Raw genomic sequence first — 17323 nt, 5'->3', positions numbered from 1 at the left:
TTTTTTTTTTTTTTTTTTTTTTTTTTTTCAATTAGGAAACAACCTTCCTCAAGACCCAGTAAAATTACTTTTGGGTGTATATCCAAAGGATGCTCAATCGTGCCACAAGGACATGTGCTCAACTATGTTCATAGCAGCTCTGTTTGTCACACCCAGAACCTGGAAACAACCTAAATGCCACTCGACCAAAGAATAGATAAGGAAAATGTGGGACATTTGCAAAATGGAGTACTACACAGCAGAAATAAATTAAAACTTTTAAAATATCTGACAACAATTTCCCAGAGTTTAATGAAAATTTCATTTGAACATGCATGGCATATGTATGGAGCAAAATGTTATATTTTAAGGAATTTATCCATTATATAAGAAGATATAAGGAATGCATAATTGAAACATTTAGTACTATTGATAGACAATATATTCCTTATTATAAAGGATAAGAGGCATAAACAACTTACTATAATAATAAATTATAGCTTAACTCTTGAATATTGCAGAATTATAATATATAGAAAATACCATAATAAAAGTTCAAAATAATCAAATTCTTAGATTATAAAACAGATACTTTTGGTTGCTCTACCCAGGATGTACAATGCACTCCATCTAGGATACTTTCCACATCATCTTCACTGAGTTTGAGAGAAGGTAATAACCTGTTGTTATTTCATATTGTATACTAACTTATGAAGATTTGGAGAAAGATACTGCAAAGGAAAAATAACATACTGGATTTGTTTTTCTGCAAGTGGGATACAACACTCAATATAGGATTTTCTAGTCTATTCATTTGCCTGCAAGTTTCATGATTTCCTTTTTTTACAACTGAGTACTATTCCTATTCCTTTTTTTTTTTTTTCATTTTTTGAGACAGGGTTTCTCTGTAGCTTTGGAGCCTGTCCTGGAACTAGCTCTTGTAGACCAGGTTGGCCTCGAACTCACAGAGATCAGCCTGCCTCTGCCTCCTGAGTGCTGGGATTAAATGCGTGTGCCACCACCATCCGGCTTCCTATTTCATAATGTATATATACATGACACATTCATATTCATCCCTCTGTTGAAGAATATTGGGGTCTTTATATTTTCTAGCTATTGTGAATAGGTGTCAATGAGTATTGCTGAGCAAGTATGAAGTTTTTTGGGGATATACCAAGGGCTTGTGTACCTAGAAGATATATATTGCATGTGGATTCTTCCTTTCCTTTCTTTTCTTTTCTTTTCTTTTCTTTTCTTTTCTTTTCTTTTCTTTTCTTTTCTTTTTTTCTTCTCCATAGTGATTTCTAGAGAAGCTGGAGCAATTTATCTTCCCACGAATAGTAAAAGATTGGCCATATCTTCCCAGCATGTTTTCAGTTTTTGGTAATCGTTGCCATTCTGACTGAGGAGAAATGAAATCTCAAAATTGTTTTAATTTGAATTCTTCTTTCTTTTTTGAAGTGTTTAAAAAAGATTGGTGGTAGCTCTTCTTTGAAAGTCTCATATAATTCTACTGTTAATCAATCTGTGCCCAAACAGTTTTTAGTTGGAAGACTTTTTATTACTGTTTATGTCTCCTCCGGTTTTATAGATCTGTTTTGGCTATTGGCATTTTCTTGGTTTGACTTTATATTTTCTGTTACATTGGTGTGGATTGTTGTAGATATATGAGAAAAATCACACAATTTTGTCCTTTTTTTCTGGCTTATTATGCTTCAAATAATATCTTCAAAAATCATTCATGTTGCAACATGTATCAAGATTTTAATCTTTTTAAAGCAAAGATGATTCCATCACATGAATATATTATTTTGTTTACCAGAAGATGTGTACATACATTGTTTATTATACCTTGAACATTTTCTACATAATAATTCTATGAACATTTCAGTAAATATTTCTTTGAACATCTGTTTTTAATTTTTTAGCTAAACTTTACAATTACAACTGCTTAATTGGCATGATTGAAGAGTTGACGTGTTATCACAAAAAGGTCATATTTTACAGAACTACACAAAATGTACAAGAGCTCTCATTTTTTCTAAATCCTTTGAGATACTTATCCTTTACTTTGGGAGGGGGATTGTTTTGGTTTCTGATAATAACCAAAAGACATGTAGTGGTATCTTGTTATGATTTTGCATATCTGTAAGATAAGAGCTTTTGATTTTTATAAACACCTATCAAGTTTCCTAAGAAAATTTCTATTAATAATTTGTTTATTTCAACAAGAATTGATATTAGATTGTATCAATGTGTTATCATACTGATGGGAACATTCTTTTGCTTTTCATTATTTTAAAGGGTTTTAAATATTGGCTAACTTTTGACTATTGAATCAACTTTTATTGGATAAATTCCACTTAGTCATTTTTTTTGTATTCTTTTAATATGCTGATATTAGATTTTTGGAATTACTTTAATTATTAATTTGTATTTGTATTAATGAAATAAGTATTTTTATTTTTGTGTTATTTATTCTTTCTGTATTTTAATACTTATTTTTTCACATAACATAAAATTATAAGTTTGGTTATGGTGCGGGAGAATTATCTGTATTCTTTCAATCATGCTTTGATTAAATGCTGATTGGCCAGGCAGGAAGTATAGGTGGGTCAACCAGACAGGAAGAAGAGGTAGGACAATGAGAACAGAATTCTGGGAAGGAGGAAGCCCGTTTCCCACATTTCCTGCCCAGATTACCAAAGAATCAGGATGTTACCTGCCTGTTGAGAAACATACCGAGCTATGTGGCTAACATATACTAGAATAATGGGCTATATAAGTTATAAGAGCTAATATGAAGCCTAAGCTAATGGGCCAATCAGTTTATAACCTATGTAGAACTGTGTGTAATTTTCTTTCTTTATTTATTTTTATTATTTATTTATTTATTAAAAATTTACACCTCCTCCCCACCTCTAATTTCCCTCCCACTCCCCCCACTCCCCCTTACCCTCCCTCACCCGTCCTAAGAGCAGTCAGCGTTCCCTGCCCCGTGGGAAGCCCAGGGTCCTCCCCCCTCCATCCAGGTCTAGGAAGGTGAACATCCAAACAAACCACAAAGCCAGTCCATGCAGTAGAATCAAAACCCGGTGCCATTGTCCTTAGCTTCTCAGTCAGCCCTCATTGACAGGAACATTCAGAGAATCCGATTTGATCAAATGCTCCATCAGTCCCAGTCAAGATGGCCTTGGTGAGCTCCCAATAGATCAGTCCCACTGTCTCAGTGGGTAGATGCCCCCCTCACAGTCCTGACTTCCTTGCTTATGTTCTTCCTCCTTCTGCTCCTCATTTGGACCTTGGGAGCTCAGTCCAGTGCTCCAATGTGGGTCTCTGTCTCTGTCTCCATCCATCACCAGGTGAAGGTTCTATGGTGATATGCAAGATATTCATCAGTGTGTCTATGGGACAAGGCCAGTTCAGGCACCCTCTCCTCTGCTGCCCAAGAAACAAGCTGGGGACATCTCCTTGGACCTGGGAACCCCTCTAGAGTCAAGTCTCTTGCCAACCCTAAAATGGCTCCCTTAATTAAGATACCTACTTCCCTGCTCCCATATCCACCCTTCCTCCATCCCAACCATCCCATTCCCCCAAACTCTCCCCAAACCTCCCCTTTTCCCTTCTCTCTCCCCATCTCCCCTTACACCCACCCCACCCCCACCCCCATGCACCCAACTTTTGCCTGGCATTCTTGTCTCCTTCCAATTGAGTCTATAATTTGTGATCCTAGAGAAGCTAAATAAGAAGGTGATCCCAAAGAAAATCATATATCCTCCTGTGTGTAATTTTCTTTGGGACTTTCCGGTTGTGGGATACCGGGCAGGACGGAAACCCCAACAAGCAGGCCCCTCATGTTACATGGTTAGATTTACCTATATACTTAACTTTATGTTCCTACTCTTCCCCCTAATGCTGTTGTCTTATATTTCCCCTTGAAATCATTTTTGTCCTACTACAAGTATTCTTCATTTTTTTTAATTAAATTCCTTTTACATCCTAATCACAGTTCTCCTTCCATCCCCTCCTCCTGAACCCGCATACATCCCTCCTACCCCATGGCCAAAGGGTAAGGCCTCCCATTGGGAGTCAACAAAGTCTGCCATACCAAGCTGAGGCAGGACCAAGCCCTTCCCCCCTGCATCAAGGCTGAGCAAGGCATCCTACCCTAGGGAATGGGCTCCAAAAAAAGGAGTCATGCACCAGAGGTAGATCCTGGCCCCACTGTCTGTGGCCCCACAAAGAGACCTAGCCACACAACTGTCACCTACATGTAAAGGGCTTAGTTCAGTCCCATGCAGGCTCCCCAGCTGTTGGCCCCATGTCCTTTAGCTCCCACTCATTCTGGTCAGCTGTGTCTGTGGGTTTCTCCTTCATGATCTTGCTTATATAATTCCTCCTCCCTCCCCTCCACTGAACACCCTGAGCTAGACCCAGTGTTTGGCTGTGGACTTCAATATCTGCTTCTATCAGTTACTTGATAAATGTCCTAGGATGGCAATTAGGGTAGTTACCAATCTGATTACAGGAGAAATCCAGCCAGTTCAGGCACCCTCTCTACTCTTGCTAAGTGTCTTACCTGAGGTCATCCTTGTGGATCCCTGGGAATTTTCCTGGCTCCAGGTTTCTCCTTAACCCATAAAGACCTGCTCTACCATGACATCTCTTTCATTACACTCCCCCTCCATCCCACTCACAACTCGACCACCATATTCCCTCATGTTTCCTTTTTACTTTCATATCACATATATTGTCAATCCCTTTGATCCTCCTTTGAAGACTCATTTTATCCCTCTTATGGAATATTTTCTGATTTTGGAGTCTCTATCCATACTCATTTCAGAGAGAGAGAGAGTAATGAAAGGGATGTCATCATAGAGCAGGTCTTTATGGGGTTAAGGAGAAACTTGGAGCCAGGAAAACTGCCAGGGATCCACAAGGATGACCTCAGATAAGACACTTAGCAAGAGTAGAGAGGGTGCCTGAACTGGCTTGATTTCTCCTGTAATCAGATTGGTAACTACCCTAATTGCCATCCTAGGACCTTTATCAAATATCTGATGGAAGCAAATATAGAAGTCTATATGAAGATATAGAAGTCCACAGCCAAACACTGGCTGATCATATATCTCCATTATGAATGGAGGTATAGTGACACGAGGGACTCAATTTGAGAAAAAGAATAATAAAAATCACCTACCTGCGTAGGTGTACCTACCAGCTTGGTGTGGCAAATGCAGGTCCCTAGTAGAAGGTCTTTTGGATGCTAGTGGCTTAATCAAGGAAATAGAAATAGGCTAGAAGGGAAGCTGAGACAATCCACAGGAAAGAGCCAGGAGCAAAGCTGAGGCTGTACCAAGAGCCAGAATCTCCAGAGAAGGTAAAATGATCTGCGAGAGCAAGAAGAGAACACAGGATGTGAACCAACCCATTTAGGAGTTTATTAGCGGGGGAAAGTGCACACAGGTCTGGGAAAAGCGGTGTAGGGGGGGAGAGGGAGAGAGGGAGAGAGGCTGCCTCACTGAGTGGCGTACAGAGAGAGTAAAGATGGCACATCCAGCTTTTAAAAGCTGCCTAGAACATACGCACATGGGGAAAGACATGGCTACATCACACACTGATGACGGGCGACCCACGCCTTGCACAAAGGCACAAAGGGTTTGTGTGAGTACGTCACACGCTGATGACACAGATGATGGGCAATTCATGCATGAACTCAAGGATTTTAGTTGAGTCATATGTGAGGTAACCACGCCTGTGCGCACATGGGTCACGCGGGACCCTTTGTTCCCAAGGGTCTTCCCACATGTGCCCGCCTTTAGGACCCGAAAGTGCAGCCTTATGGGTGGCAGAATAATTACAGAAGGAAGCATTAATATTGCTTTAATCCCAATTTTATAGGATTATTACTTATTAATTAATTAATATAATTAATACTTGGAAAGATAAATTATTTGTTCAATATGACTTATCTAATAGATAGCTATGATAGCACTTAATGTAAACATTTCAATCCCATAGACTGTTTTTTTCTGATACCTTATGCTCCCCACTCCCATGTTACAAACTGTGGCTAGAACATCATAAGGGAAAGAAAGTCTAATGCTATAGTATTAATGATAATATCTGACCTAATAGTATAACATTTAAAATGAGGATAAGTGAAAAACTTATGAATTGTATGAAATTATTGAGAACAAGTCAGGAAAATGGACTGGCTTTGTTTGTAATAGTAGTGGTTTGCTTCTTTGTTTCATTACCTTCTCCTCAAATAATAATGGGCATATATTATATTTTTAGTTTCATACTATAAATTAAGTTACATATGTATTATATTTATATATTTAGTATGTTTATAATGCATTTTCATCTACATATGTCTCTCTATCCACTCATTTCTTGTTTCTTAAAATGATCAATCATAGATTTACATCTTTGCTTTGAAATATGTAAAACTTGATTCTCTAGTAGTGCAACTGCTTAGCTTGTGATACTTACATGAAATATTGTGAGCTTATGTAGGGTTCATCTTTGTAAGACTTTTAGGTTCTAAATATCTCTATGAAATATAAAATATCTTCCAAGTATCTCATTAGTCATTATAACTGAATAAAATTCTGAATTAGCTTGTATTTAGAGAAATTATTTTGATGTTAACCGAACTGATCCAAGGAAAACTTAGAAAAAAAATCACTTCTGATCACAAAATACCAAATATCCATTTGTCTCTATTGAGACTATATTCTACTATTTTAATAACTACTAGTAATAACTAAAAAAATATTACACGGTAAATCATTAGAGGAGAGGAAATATTAAAATCTGGTGAGTTACCAGCAAAACATTTGAACAAAAATTAGTGAAAGTGAGACGGGAGCTAGTTGAGTCATGAACAAGCATGATTTTTGGGAAAGGCTAAGTGAAGACAGTGAGCATTAGAAAAGAAACTAATATTTTTAAAAAGTCCATTCGATGAAGAAATGGTCTTTCAAAAACGGGTGCAGTCAATTCATAGAAAACAGAAGTCTATTTTAGCCTTAATTTTTATTATATTTTAAGTATTGTTTTCATTGAAATGCAAACACATGACTTTCTCCTTCCTTTCTACCCTCCAGGCATTCCTGTCTCCCCTTCCTAAAATACCTCTCATTCCCACTATTCTCAAGTTGGCAACCATTTATTGACTATTATTGTTACATTCATTAATGTGTTTAAATGTGTTTGCACATTATATATAACTACAAGCTATTGAGTCGATTTTTGTTATTGGTGTGTATATTACTTTTAAGCCTGATCATACTGTGTTAGAGAATCCATAAGGGGCCTCATGCATGGAGTAAGCTAATTCAACTTCCAATAGTCAATAGTTGCTTATAGTTCCTGTACTTCTGACAGAGAACTCATATTCAGAATATACAAACTCAAGAATAAAGTGTCAAGAAAGCAATTAAGCCAATTAAACTCAATTAAAAATAGGCTAGGGATCTATGAGTTCTTCATAAAATAGACTATTTTTGTTTGCTTGTTTTTTGGTTTTGTTTGTTTTTAGTTTTTTTATATTGTAAATAGATTCTTCCCTCAGACAATACATCCCAACCACAGTTTCTCTTCTCTCTTAACTCCCCTCATTTCCCCTCTCCCCCAGAGCCAATCCTCCCTCCATTCTTCTTCAACAGCTAGACAGGACAAAACAAAATGCAATAAAACAAGACAAAAATCTTCATATCAAGGCTGGTCAAGACAAACCAATAAGGAGAAAAGAGTACCAAGATCGGACAAAGAGTCAGAGACACACCTGCTGCCACTGATAGGAGTTCAACACTAAGTTAACAGCCATAGTATACATGCAGAGGATCGTGCTGATTGTGGCTTGAGCTTCTGTGAGCCCATGTGAGCCCTTTTTAGTTGATTCTGTTGTGTTATCCTGATATCCTCTGTCCCCTCTGAATCCTATAATCTTTATGACCCCTGTTCTGCCAGATTTCATAAGATTTCCTAAGGAAAGCAACCCAACGGAGACATGTAATTTAGACATTTGCTGCATAATGACTGGTTGTGGGTCTCTGTACAGGAGCCTATCTGTTGCCAGAGAGAGCCTCTCAGATAATAAGAAAGTACTCACTGTTCTAATAATCTATAAGTACAGCAGCAGAATATCATTAGGAATCATTTAACTGCCTTTTTTCCCCATGATTGTTTGGTTCTATTCTAGGTCTCTGGGCTACGCAATCTTCAGTTCCTGGCCATCCATTCAGTGTAGGGCATGGGTGTGCCTCAAGCTAAATCAAACATTGATTGACTTCTTCACATGTTCTAGATCACCAATGCCCCACCATGTCTTGAATGCCTAATGGATTGTCAAGTGTTTTATGGTTGAATTGATGTCCAAGTTTCTCCTTCCATAGATTGCAGAGTACCTTCTCACACAAAAAAAGACTAGAATGTAGGGGTGAAGTATGACTTGAATATATGAAAAAGAATGTCACAACAGTGCTGGTAAATGTGACATATAGACATATTTTAGAAAGATGGGCATGTCTTTTCCATCTATATCTATACATCTATATCTATCTACCTATCTCTCTGAATATTATTGAAGATATTATTTTAAATTAACTCTAAACATAATAGTTATAACTATAAGAATTAAAGAAATAGCACAAATATAGGGTGATATTATATTTTATGGATTGTATTTATATAGAGAGAAATACTAGTTGTAATGTTCTAAATAAAATACTGTGACTCTTCATTTGAATAGAAGTTTAGGCAGAAATAATGATAAAATATTTATTATCATAGAGAAAATTTTAATGTAATTTACTCAAGAATGTTATATATAGAAGTCATGACTAGATTTCTACTAGACATTATATTATGTATTAGAAGATCAAAACATATAAAATGATGATATGATAAATCATATTTTCATTTTCACTTAACTTTTAGACTGTATGCTGAAGAACCTGAAGAAATGAATATCAGTTATGAGGATCATTTCCGTTCTCAAAACCATGCAAATCATACTCTCTGTAAAATGGAAAAGTATTTGAAAGAGAAAAAATTGTGTGATGTGCTACTTATTGCTGGACCTCTCAAGATTCCAGCTCATCGGTAAATATTATGATGTAGACAGAACATGCAAAGAAAGCAAGTGTGAATGAGAATGAATCTGTAAACTTATTATAAATTATATGGTGGAGAAATCACTTTTACTTTGAAATATTGAAAAATTATTATTATTTGCCCAACATCTAATAAAGCCATAATTGGAGATTTCATGATGCATACAAAATACCAAAACCTCTGAAAAGATCAGTCTACTTAACTGCCCTTTTAACTTTAGTAAAATTTAATTAAATATTAAATAAAATTTCATAAATTTAATACAAAATATTGTGATAATTTATATGTATGTTTTGAGACAGAATATTTTTATGTATCCCAGTCTGGCCTGGAAACTAGGTCAGACCAAGCTGACCTAGAACTCACAGAATCTGCCTAGCTCTGTCTCCCTGGAATTGATGGCATTCACAACCAGGCATGGGAATTTTGAACATTTAATGAAGAAAGCAGACTGACACGTTTCACAAACTTATTAAAAACATTGTATGATTATTTGTGATGTTGTTGATTGATATAAGTATTGATTTAACTTGTATGGTTCTAGATTGGTTCTCAGTGCTGTGTCTGACTATTTTGCTGCAATGTTTACTAACGATGTGCTTGAAGCCAGACAAGAAGAGGTCAAGATGGAAGGAGTAGATCCAAATGCACTTAATTCTTTGGTGCAGTATGCTTATACAGGTAAGCTCTCATTGTGAATTAACTAACATTAACTTTACATTATACATCATGCATTATAGTTATTTGTGCTCTACAAAAATGGAAATATACCATTTAGCAATTAAAGAATTTTCCAAAACTGGAAAATTTAAAAGGACAAAATAATGAATTAATCACCATAATGTAAAATATAATGAATGTGCTGTTAAATATTGCTACCATGAGAGGAGAGGGATATTTTAACATAAAATGCAAGATTGTGTCTTATATGGGCTAAAAGTGTGGAGTAATTTATCTATATTAATTTTAATTATGTGTGCTTGGTGAGGAGGCTATGTGCATCTGATTGTAATTTCCATTGGGGAAAGAAGAGATTATTGGATCATGGAGCTGGAGTTAAGGTCATTTGTAAGTTCTTGAACATGGATAATTGATTAAAAAGATAGAACAGTTATAAATATAAATACAGCGTCCATCTGATTACAATAGAGTAAAATCAGAAATGGATAAAAGAAACACAGAAACTATACAAACACATGAGCATTTACCATCATATTATTAAATAATTAATGTATCAACACAGACATCAAGAAGGAAATTAAAAGCCGGGCGATGGTGGAGCACGCCTTTAATCCCAGGACTCGGGAGGCAGAGGCAGGCGGATCTCTGTGAGCTCGAGACCAGCATGGTCTACAAGAACTAGTTCCAGGACAGGCTCCAAAGCCACAGAGAAACCCTGTCTCGAAAAAACAACAACAACAACAACAACAAAAAAAAAAAAAACCCAAACAAACAAACAAACAAAAAAAAAAAGGTGAGCATCCAAACTGCCTAAGCTCCCACAAATCCAATAGGTGCAGTAGGATCAAAAACCCATTGCCATTGTTCTTGAGGTCTCAGTAGTCCTCATTGTCCGCTATGTTCGGCGAGACTGGTTTTAACCCAGGCAGTTTGGATGCTCACCTTTCTAGACCTGGATGGAGGTGGGTGGTCCTCGGACTTCCCACAGGGCAGGGAACCCTGAGTGCTCTTTGGGCTGACGAGGGAGGGGCACTTGATTGGGGGAGAGGGAGGGAAATGGGAGGTGGCGGTGGGGAAGAGACAGAAATCTTTAATAAATAAATAAATAAATAAGGGAAGAAGAAGAAGGAGGAGGAGGAGGAGGAGGAGGAGGAAATTAAGACATTCCTACCTTCAATGGAAACATAACATACTAGAAACAGTGGGATAAAACAAAAGAAGCTTAAGTAGCAAAAAATTATCACTATATGTGTTTATATAAAATGTTAGAGAAATCTCAAACAACATAATGAACAATACAGGCATCACAACAATTTAATTACATTATTAGTAATCATAAATCAAAAATTAAGATCAGGATATACATTAAATAGATAAGAATAATACAGAAGGAGGGATCATTTAAACAAAGAGTTGGGTCTTTTAAAATAAACAAGTTTAATAAGATTAGAAAGGAAAGGGAAAACATCACAGGAGAGACAATCAAACTCAGAGAATCATTAGAACATAATTCAAAGATAAATATTTCAATAAATTGGAAAAACTAAAAGAGATGGATAAATTGTAAGCACACATCAATTACTAAAATTAAGTTGAGTTAATGTAAAAAATACTTTAATAAATCTAAAACGCGTAATGAAAAAAGTGCTACACAATAAATACCAAAACTGAATACAAAACAAAAATATAGTTATAGGTCAAACTCCATGATCAGCATGGATGAAGACAGTCTTGATAACATTTCAAGTTCAATAACATAAAAAAATGTTAATTGCCATGATCAAGTTGACCCAAGGGAAGAATATGAGCATACAAAAATGTGTCTGCAAGTGATATATTAGTTATTGTTAGTCATAATTATAAATAATGAAAAATCAGAATATTTATAACATGAAGAAACATATAGATTAGTTAGATAATATGGACTGTTAATAGGCAATGAAACATGAAGGAAACACTGATAGATTCTCCGGTTGAAATGAATTTTTAAATGCCATGTTAGTTGAAGGAAAACTACTATAAAGATTATTTATTATAGGATTCCATAGTTGCAAGAGTATAAGAGAAGTCAGCAGCTTAAAAATATAGGATGTAATTACACTTTCCTTTTTCTAAGATACTAGTGGTTCTCCCCAGTTTAAGAAATAACACAATAAAATATGTAGACTTACTGCACACCTTGGAAAATATTATAGCTCAGAGGTTAAGAGCACTTGCTGCTCTTCCAGAGGTCCTGAGTTCAATTCCAAGCAACCACATGGTAGCTCCCAACCATCTGTAATGAGATCTGGTTCCACTGGCCTGCAGGCATACACGGAGGCTGAACACTGTGTACATAATAAATAAATAAATCTTAAAAAATATACTAACTTACCATTCGTTATAATATTCACTATTCATTTGCTGCATTCATTTTGTTTAATCTTGTCTGACAGCCTTTTTCCTTCTTTATTTGTATGTACACAAAGACTCCATTGTATTTCTGCCTTAAACCATATTCTGAAAGAAGCTACTGAACAACAAAAGACATAGATGCCCTACAAAGGCCAACAAAAATGTCGCCTAAAATATCTGTGTCTTATTTGATGTGATATGTAATTGTTCTCTACTAATTCAAACCATTTAGGTGTGCTACAACTGAGAGAAGACACCATTGAAAATTTGCTGGCTGCAGCATGTCTCTTACAACTGACTCAAGTCATTGATGTCTGCTGCAATTTCCTCATAAAGCAACTTCATCCTTCAAACTGCCTAGGGATTCGCTCATTTGGAGATGCCCAGGGCTGTGTGGAGCTCCAGAATGTGGCACATAAGTACACCATGGTAAAATAATTTGTTTCAAAGTAACTGATTGTAATAATATATACTTTCTCTGATGAAACTGAAAGCCTATATAAACTTACATAATTTTCATGTAATGTGTACAATATCAATAATTAAAAAAAAATTGTTCAGGTGAATAATACTCAAAATTTTTACTTTAGAACTAAAATGGAGTTTTACTAAATCTCTAAACTACAGAGAATTAAAATACTGCTCATTCTTAAATTGAACAACTCTGTATTTCTAATTGAATATACTGCATAACCTTTTCAATAATTAGCAACTTATTTTGTAAATTTGGACAAATTAGGATTTCTATTAAAATTATATATTATTCAATTTTAAAAAGTGAATACAACTCAGTTTATAGATTGTTTGTTTATCATGTACAACATAGTTGGTATAATTCCCAGGCCTTTTATAAACTGGGCATGGTGGTTAATAGCTGCATTCTAGCCTGGTTGCTAGAGATAGGAGCATCAGGAGTTCTAGGTGATCCTCAACTCCATAAAGAATCTCAGGTCTCCCTGGGATACATGACACTGTTTCAGAAAAGGAGCAGAAGAAAAGAAAAGTATAAATGGCAATATTTCATCAAGATTAGTAACTCAAATGATTTTATTGAATTGGCTTTAAGTATTAGAAAAACCTTGTAGTTTGGAGAAAATAATTCTCAGTTCACTCATTGAACTTTAGAAATTCCTCTTAACTCTACTAAGTTATAATGAATCAAGTGATTATCAGTAGATAATACTTATTTATTTTGTACAGAGTAAAACCATCTTCATTTATTTAGAGAACAATCAAATGAAATACAGAATATAAAGGGGAAGGGAAAATAGGATATTAGATATAAAACAAAATCTTTACTATAGTTACTAATATTTCTCTGATAAAAAGAAAACAAACTAACCTCTAAAGCAGTAGATTAACAGAGAGGTGGATCTCTTTGAAACTTTATCAAAAGATAAATACTTTGAACAAATTAAATTGCTCCAGACATTTGAGTTTTTAGAAAGAGGTAATTCCATATTAATGAAAAATAGAACACTAAGGGTAAAATTATTCAATACAAATAATAGATTGTAGGATAAATTAGTATATACCTATATGCATATATATATATATATGTGTGTGTGTGTGTGTGTATACACAAACACTCCTCTCAAACTCAAAACATAAAATTTGAGTTGTCTAAGTTTTGTGTAAATTTTATTTTTTCCTCACCCCTACCAGCTCATTGCTTAGAATTTGAAGTTTCATATACAGTCTTGAAACAATACCAGAATGTGGAGAATCACATAATCACAGACTGACATTGTACAATATGTTATTTAGTCACGCTATTTATATTCCTGTGTCATTAATATGGATGCCATATAATCTAAAAGAACAGCAGTTATGTAGTTCAAAAGTTAATCCTACTATAAAAGCCAAACATGAAAACTTCCTGTTAAATTGCTTAAATTCTTGAAGTAAGTATTAACAGTTTCCTGCCTGGTATCTTACTCTTGCAGACAAAATGCACTCTGATAAACAACTTGTATTATTTTTGCTGCTCAAAAGGAATTTGCCTTCCTCTTTAATTGTGGTATCCAAACTGAGTGTCAAAGCAAGATGTCCATAAATATGCAATAGAGCTTTGTCCCTTAACACCCTTTTCAATAATGTTAGTATCTATTTAGAATACAAAAAATTAGAAAAAAATACTTTTTATAATATGTTTACAATTCTGTATTGATAGTATTTGAATGGAAATAATTACTTTCTAAAAATACTGTTAGGCAAATTAGGTTTTCAGTTATTGTGGCTATGAAATATTATCAAAATATCTCTTACATTTTAAGAAACTGTAGCTTTCCTGGACCTCAAAGCCAGTTAATAGTGCACCTTGAAGTCACTTCAGACTTAAAACTGTTTCATGTTATGTACTCGAATTGTCTGCTTAGCTTGACTTTAACAGAAAAAAGTGACAACCTTACTTCCTTTGGATTTCCCACATAATTAACTTTCACAGCCTAAGATAATCAATGCATACCTACAATTTGAAATTATATACTCTTCCTTGATACTAACATAGACTATTATTGTGTATTGTTTGGTGAAAGCAGCAAATAAAGAAGTTGAAAACAACGTTTTAAAACCTAACATAAGGATTAAAAGCAGTGGATTTTGGTTGGCCAACAATGATGTTTGTTGCTTCAATAAGTTGGGATTAGGTGGAATCAGTGACTTACTACCTTATAAAATTCTGTTATAAAGGTTCCGGTAAGGTATGCCATTCCTTCTTCATGTGATATATTCTATGCTGTTTGATAGATACAAAGAAAATTCTTTATCAGTGACAGATTCAGAGACTCACATATATAAACACAGAAGGACAGATACATATTCAGGAACAGATTCAGACTCATACAACAAACAGAAGAGAACACACAGGGAGTATTAAGTAGAGAATTCAAATCTGGACTCACTCTTGGTTAAATGACTCCAAGGGTAAGTTTTTTTTTTCCCTTAATGAGACACCAATGCATTATTGGTGATGCATAGAGTTAATCATTAATGAATGAAAAGGATAGTTGAGTTGATAGAATAAGGAAAACAGCTTGCCTGCCCTGATTTGGGTGTTTTTTATCCACAATCAGCTTTGGATACATACTGCAAGCCTACACATAAAAGTTTCTATCTCAGTCTTATAAATAATCAGAATATAATAAACAAAATATTTAGTTTATAAATATTACATAAAATTAAGTACAGATCATAAATGATTGTGGTGGTTTAGATTAATGAAGACCAATGGTAATAGATATTTGAACAACTTTAATGGAAAAAACAGACTCACGAAACCAAGGTACCAGCAGAGTACAAGAAGCAGGAAGGGGCCTGTGGCTTCTGTGCTCCCAATTTATCAGTAAACAATCGCCCGAGGCGAGCCCGCCCCCAATGGGCGGGCTTATCCCTACATCTCCCCCTTTCTGTCTAAATAAGACAGAACTAAACCAAATACAACTATAAACAATAATAACAAATAATAGATATAACAAACAATATTGAGAACAAAAGTTTTACCAGACATTCTATCTCAAGGAGTCTAAATAATGTAGAGAGTAATTACAGTTATATAATCTTCAACTTCGTCAAAGATCTGAGAAGGGAATAAATATTACTTAACAAATGAGAGATGTCCAAAATGTGCCATAAATGACAGAGACAACAGACTACCTGGGCAATCACCCAAATTCCCGTTCGCAATGTTGAGTCAACCAACATTGGCTAAGGCCTAACATAACTGACATACCATTATCAAATGCAAGGAACTTTCTTAGAATTATCCTACCCTGTCTTGGCAAGATAAGAAAATCCTGTTTCATATCTTCCTCAGTAGATGAGGTACAGGCTGTTCTTAACCCAAGGCCAGTTCTGCCAAGAAGAAAAGCTCCCAGTGGAGTGACTTTGGTGCTCAATGTTCTCTCGGGAGTAGAGTGGCATTGCCAGGAGTAATTGTGTCTCGTTGGCACAGAATTCTCAGTTAGATTAAAGGCCATTTTCTACAGCTCTTTAAACAGGCAGAAGATTATACTATCTATACTAAATATAATCTCTATGTAACTAGAAGACCTGATAAACCTAAAAATAAACACGACAAACATATAATTCCTAATACCTATCTAACTTGAAGACTAAGAGAATAAACAACTGTGCAATATATAAAGACAATGATCTTCACCTGTAAACAATGTCATTACATATCAAATGTAAACAATGTTATTACATAAATAGTATCAGAGGTAGAAATGTACATTGTGATATGGTAGATGTATCAATACAATATAAGCATACTCTTATACAAAAATAGAGGTAGGGACACTCACATTCAATATTTAATATGTCAATATACAGGAAAGAGTACCAATACAATTTTCCAAAAACAGTAACACACAAATACCAATCATCCCATCAAACCAGTTAATTCCCCCCCCTTTTTTTGAACATACCCCTAAATCCATAAAACATCTCCCCATCCCCTCAACCCCAAACCAACCACTAAAAAATGTTTCTAACATTGAGGGCAAACTCTGTTAGGAGAGGGGACGTCGTCCTCTAAGATTGCTTCAAGCTGACATAGGGGCAATGTTCTCCTTAGGGGCTCCTGTGAAAGCAAATGATTGTAAAATTCCCAAATTAAACTTTGACCTAAGAAAATTATAACTAGTCCCTGAGCGCTTTGAGAAGGTCCGGCCAGAGTGTTGTCAAAAATGTTCACCATTCAAAATGTCTTCTGCAGTTGGTACCAAAAAACAGGTCTCATATTAGCGCGTAAAAAAGAGAAAAAAAATATTCATGACATCATAAAAACTAGGTTGAGTTGATGTTGTGGGGCCCCATCTTCATCCTGGAAACTTCAAAAATTACTGTTGGAAAATTTGTTGCTTGTTATGGGAAATTTAAACATTAACAACAAGGACATATACTGACATATACAGAAAGACACAGATATGAGGAAAAGCAAAGAAAGTTTATCAAGTATATAATTATCCTCATTCTGTCCTATTTCATGGCTCCTGATCTGAGACAAAACTCTGAGATATTTCTTATCAAAAGGCTTGGAATTGAAGAGGGACTGAGCCATAGTCCAACTCCAAAACCAGCTCTACATATTTATAAAGAAGTGTTCAATAAAACACACACACACACACACACACATATATGT

The 17323-nt window shown here is 35.2% G+C and overlaps 1 protein-coding gene across 2 annotated transcripts in view; it reads left to right on the top strand.

The window, feature by feature from the left end:
- The window catches only part of Klhl4 (kelch like family member 4), a 78672-nt gene that overhangs the window by 32624 nt on the left and 28725 nt on the right, over window positions 1–17323 (top strand). For both annotated transcript variants that reach the window (XM_050132690.1, XM_050132689.1), the window contains exons 2-4: window positions 8929–9093; window positions 9650–9786; window positions 12413–12609. In XM_050132690.1, coding sequence (XP_049988647.1) covers window positions 8929–9093; window positions 9650–9786; window positions 12413–12609 — 499 coding nt within the window. The remainder of the gene's footprint in view (window positions 1–8928; window positions 9094–9649; window positions 9787–12412; window positions 12610–17323) is intronic.

This window comes from Alexandromys fortis, unplaced genomic scaffold (assembly GCF_014885135.2).
Source record: "Alexandromys fortis isolate MF-2015 unplaced genomic scaffold, M_Fortis_MF-2015_v1.1 scaffold_405, whole genome shotgun sequence".
In the NCBI taxonomy this organism is placed as follows: domain Eukaryota; kingdom Metazoa; phylum Chordata; class Mammalia; order Rodentia; family Cricetidae; genus Alexandromys; species Alexandromys fortis.
Note: the sequence above shows the minus strand (reverse complement) of the source record. Positions and strands in the feature narration are given on the sequence as shown.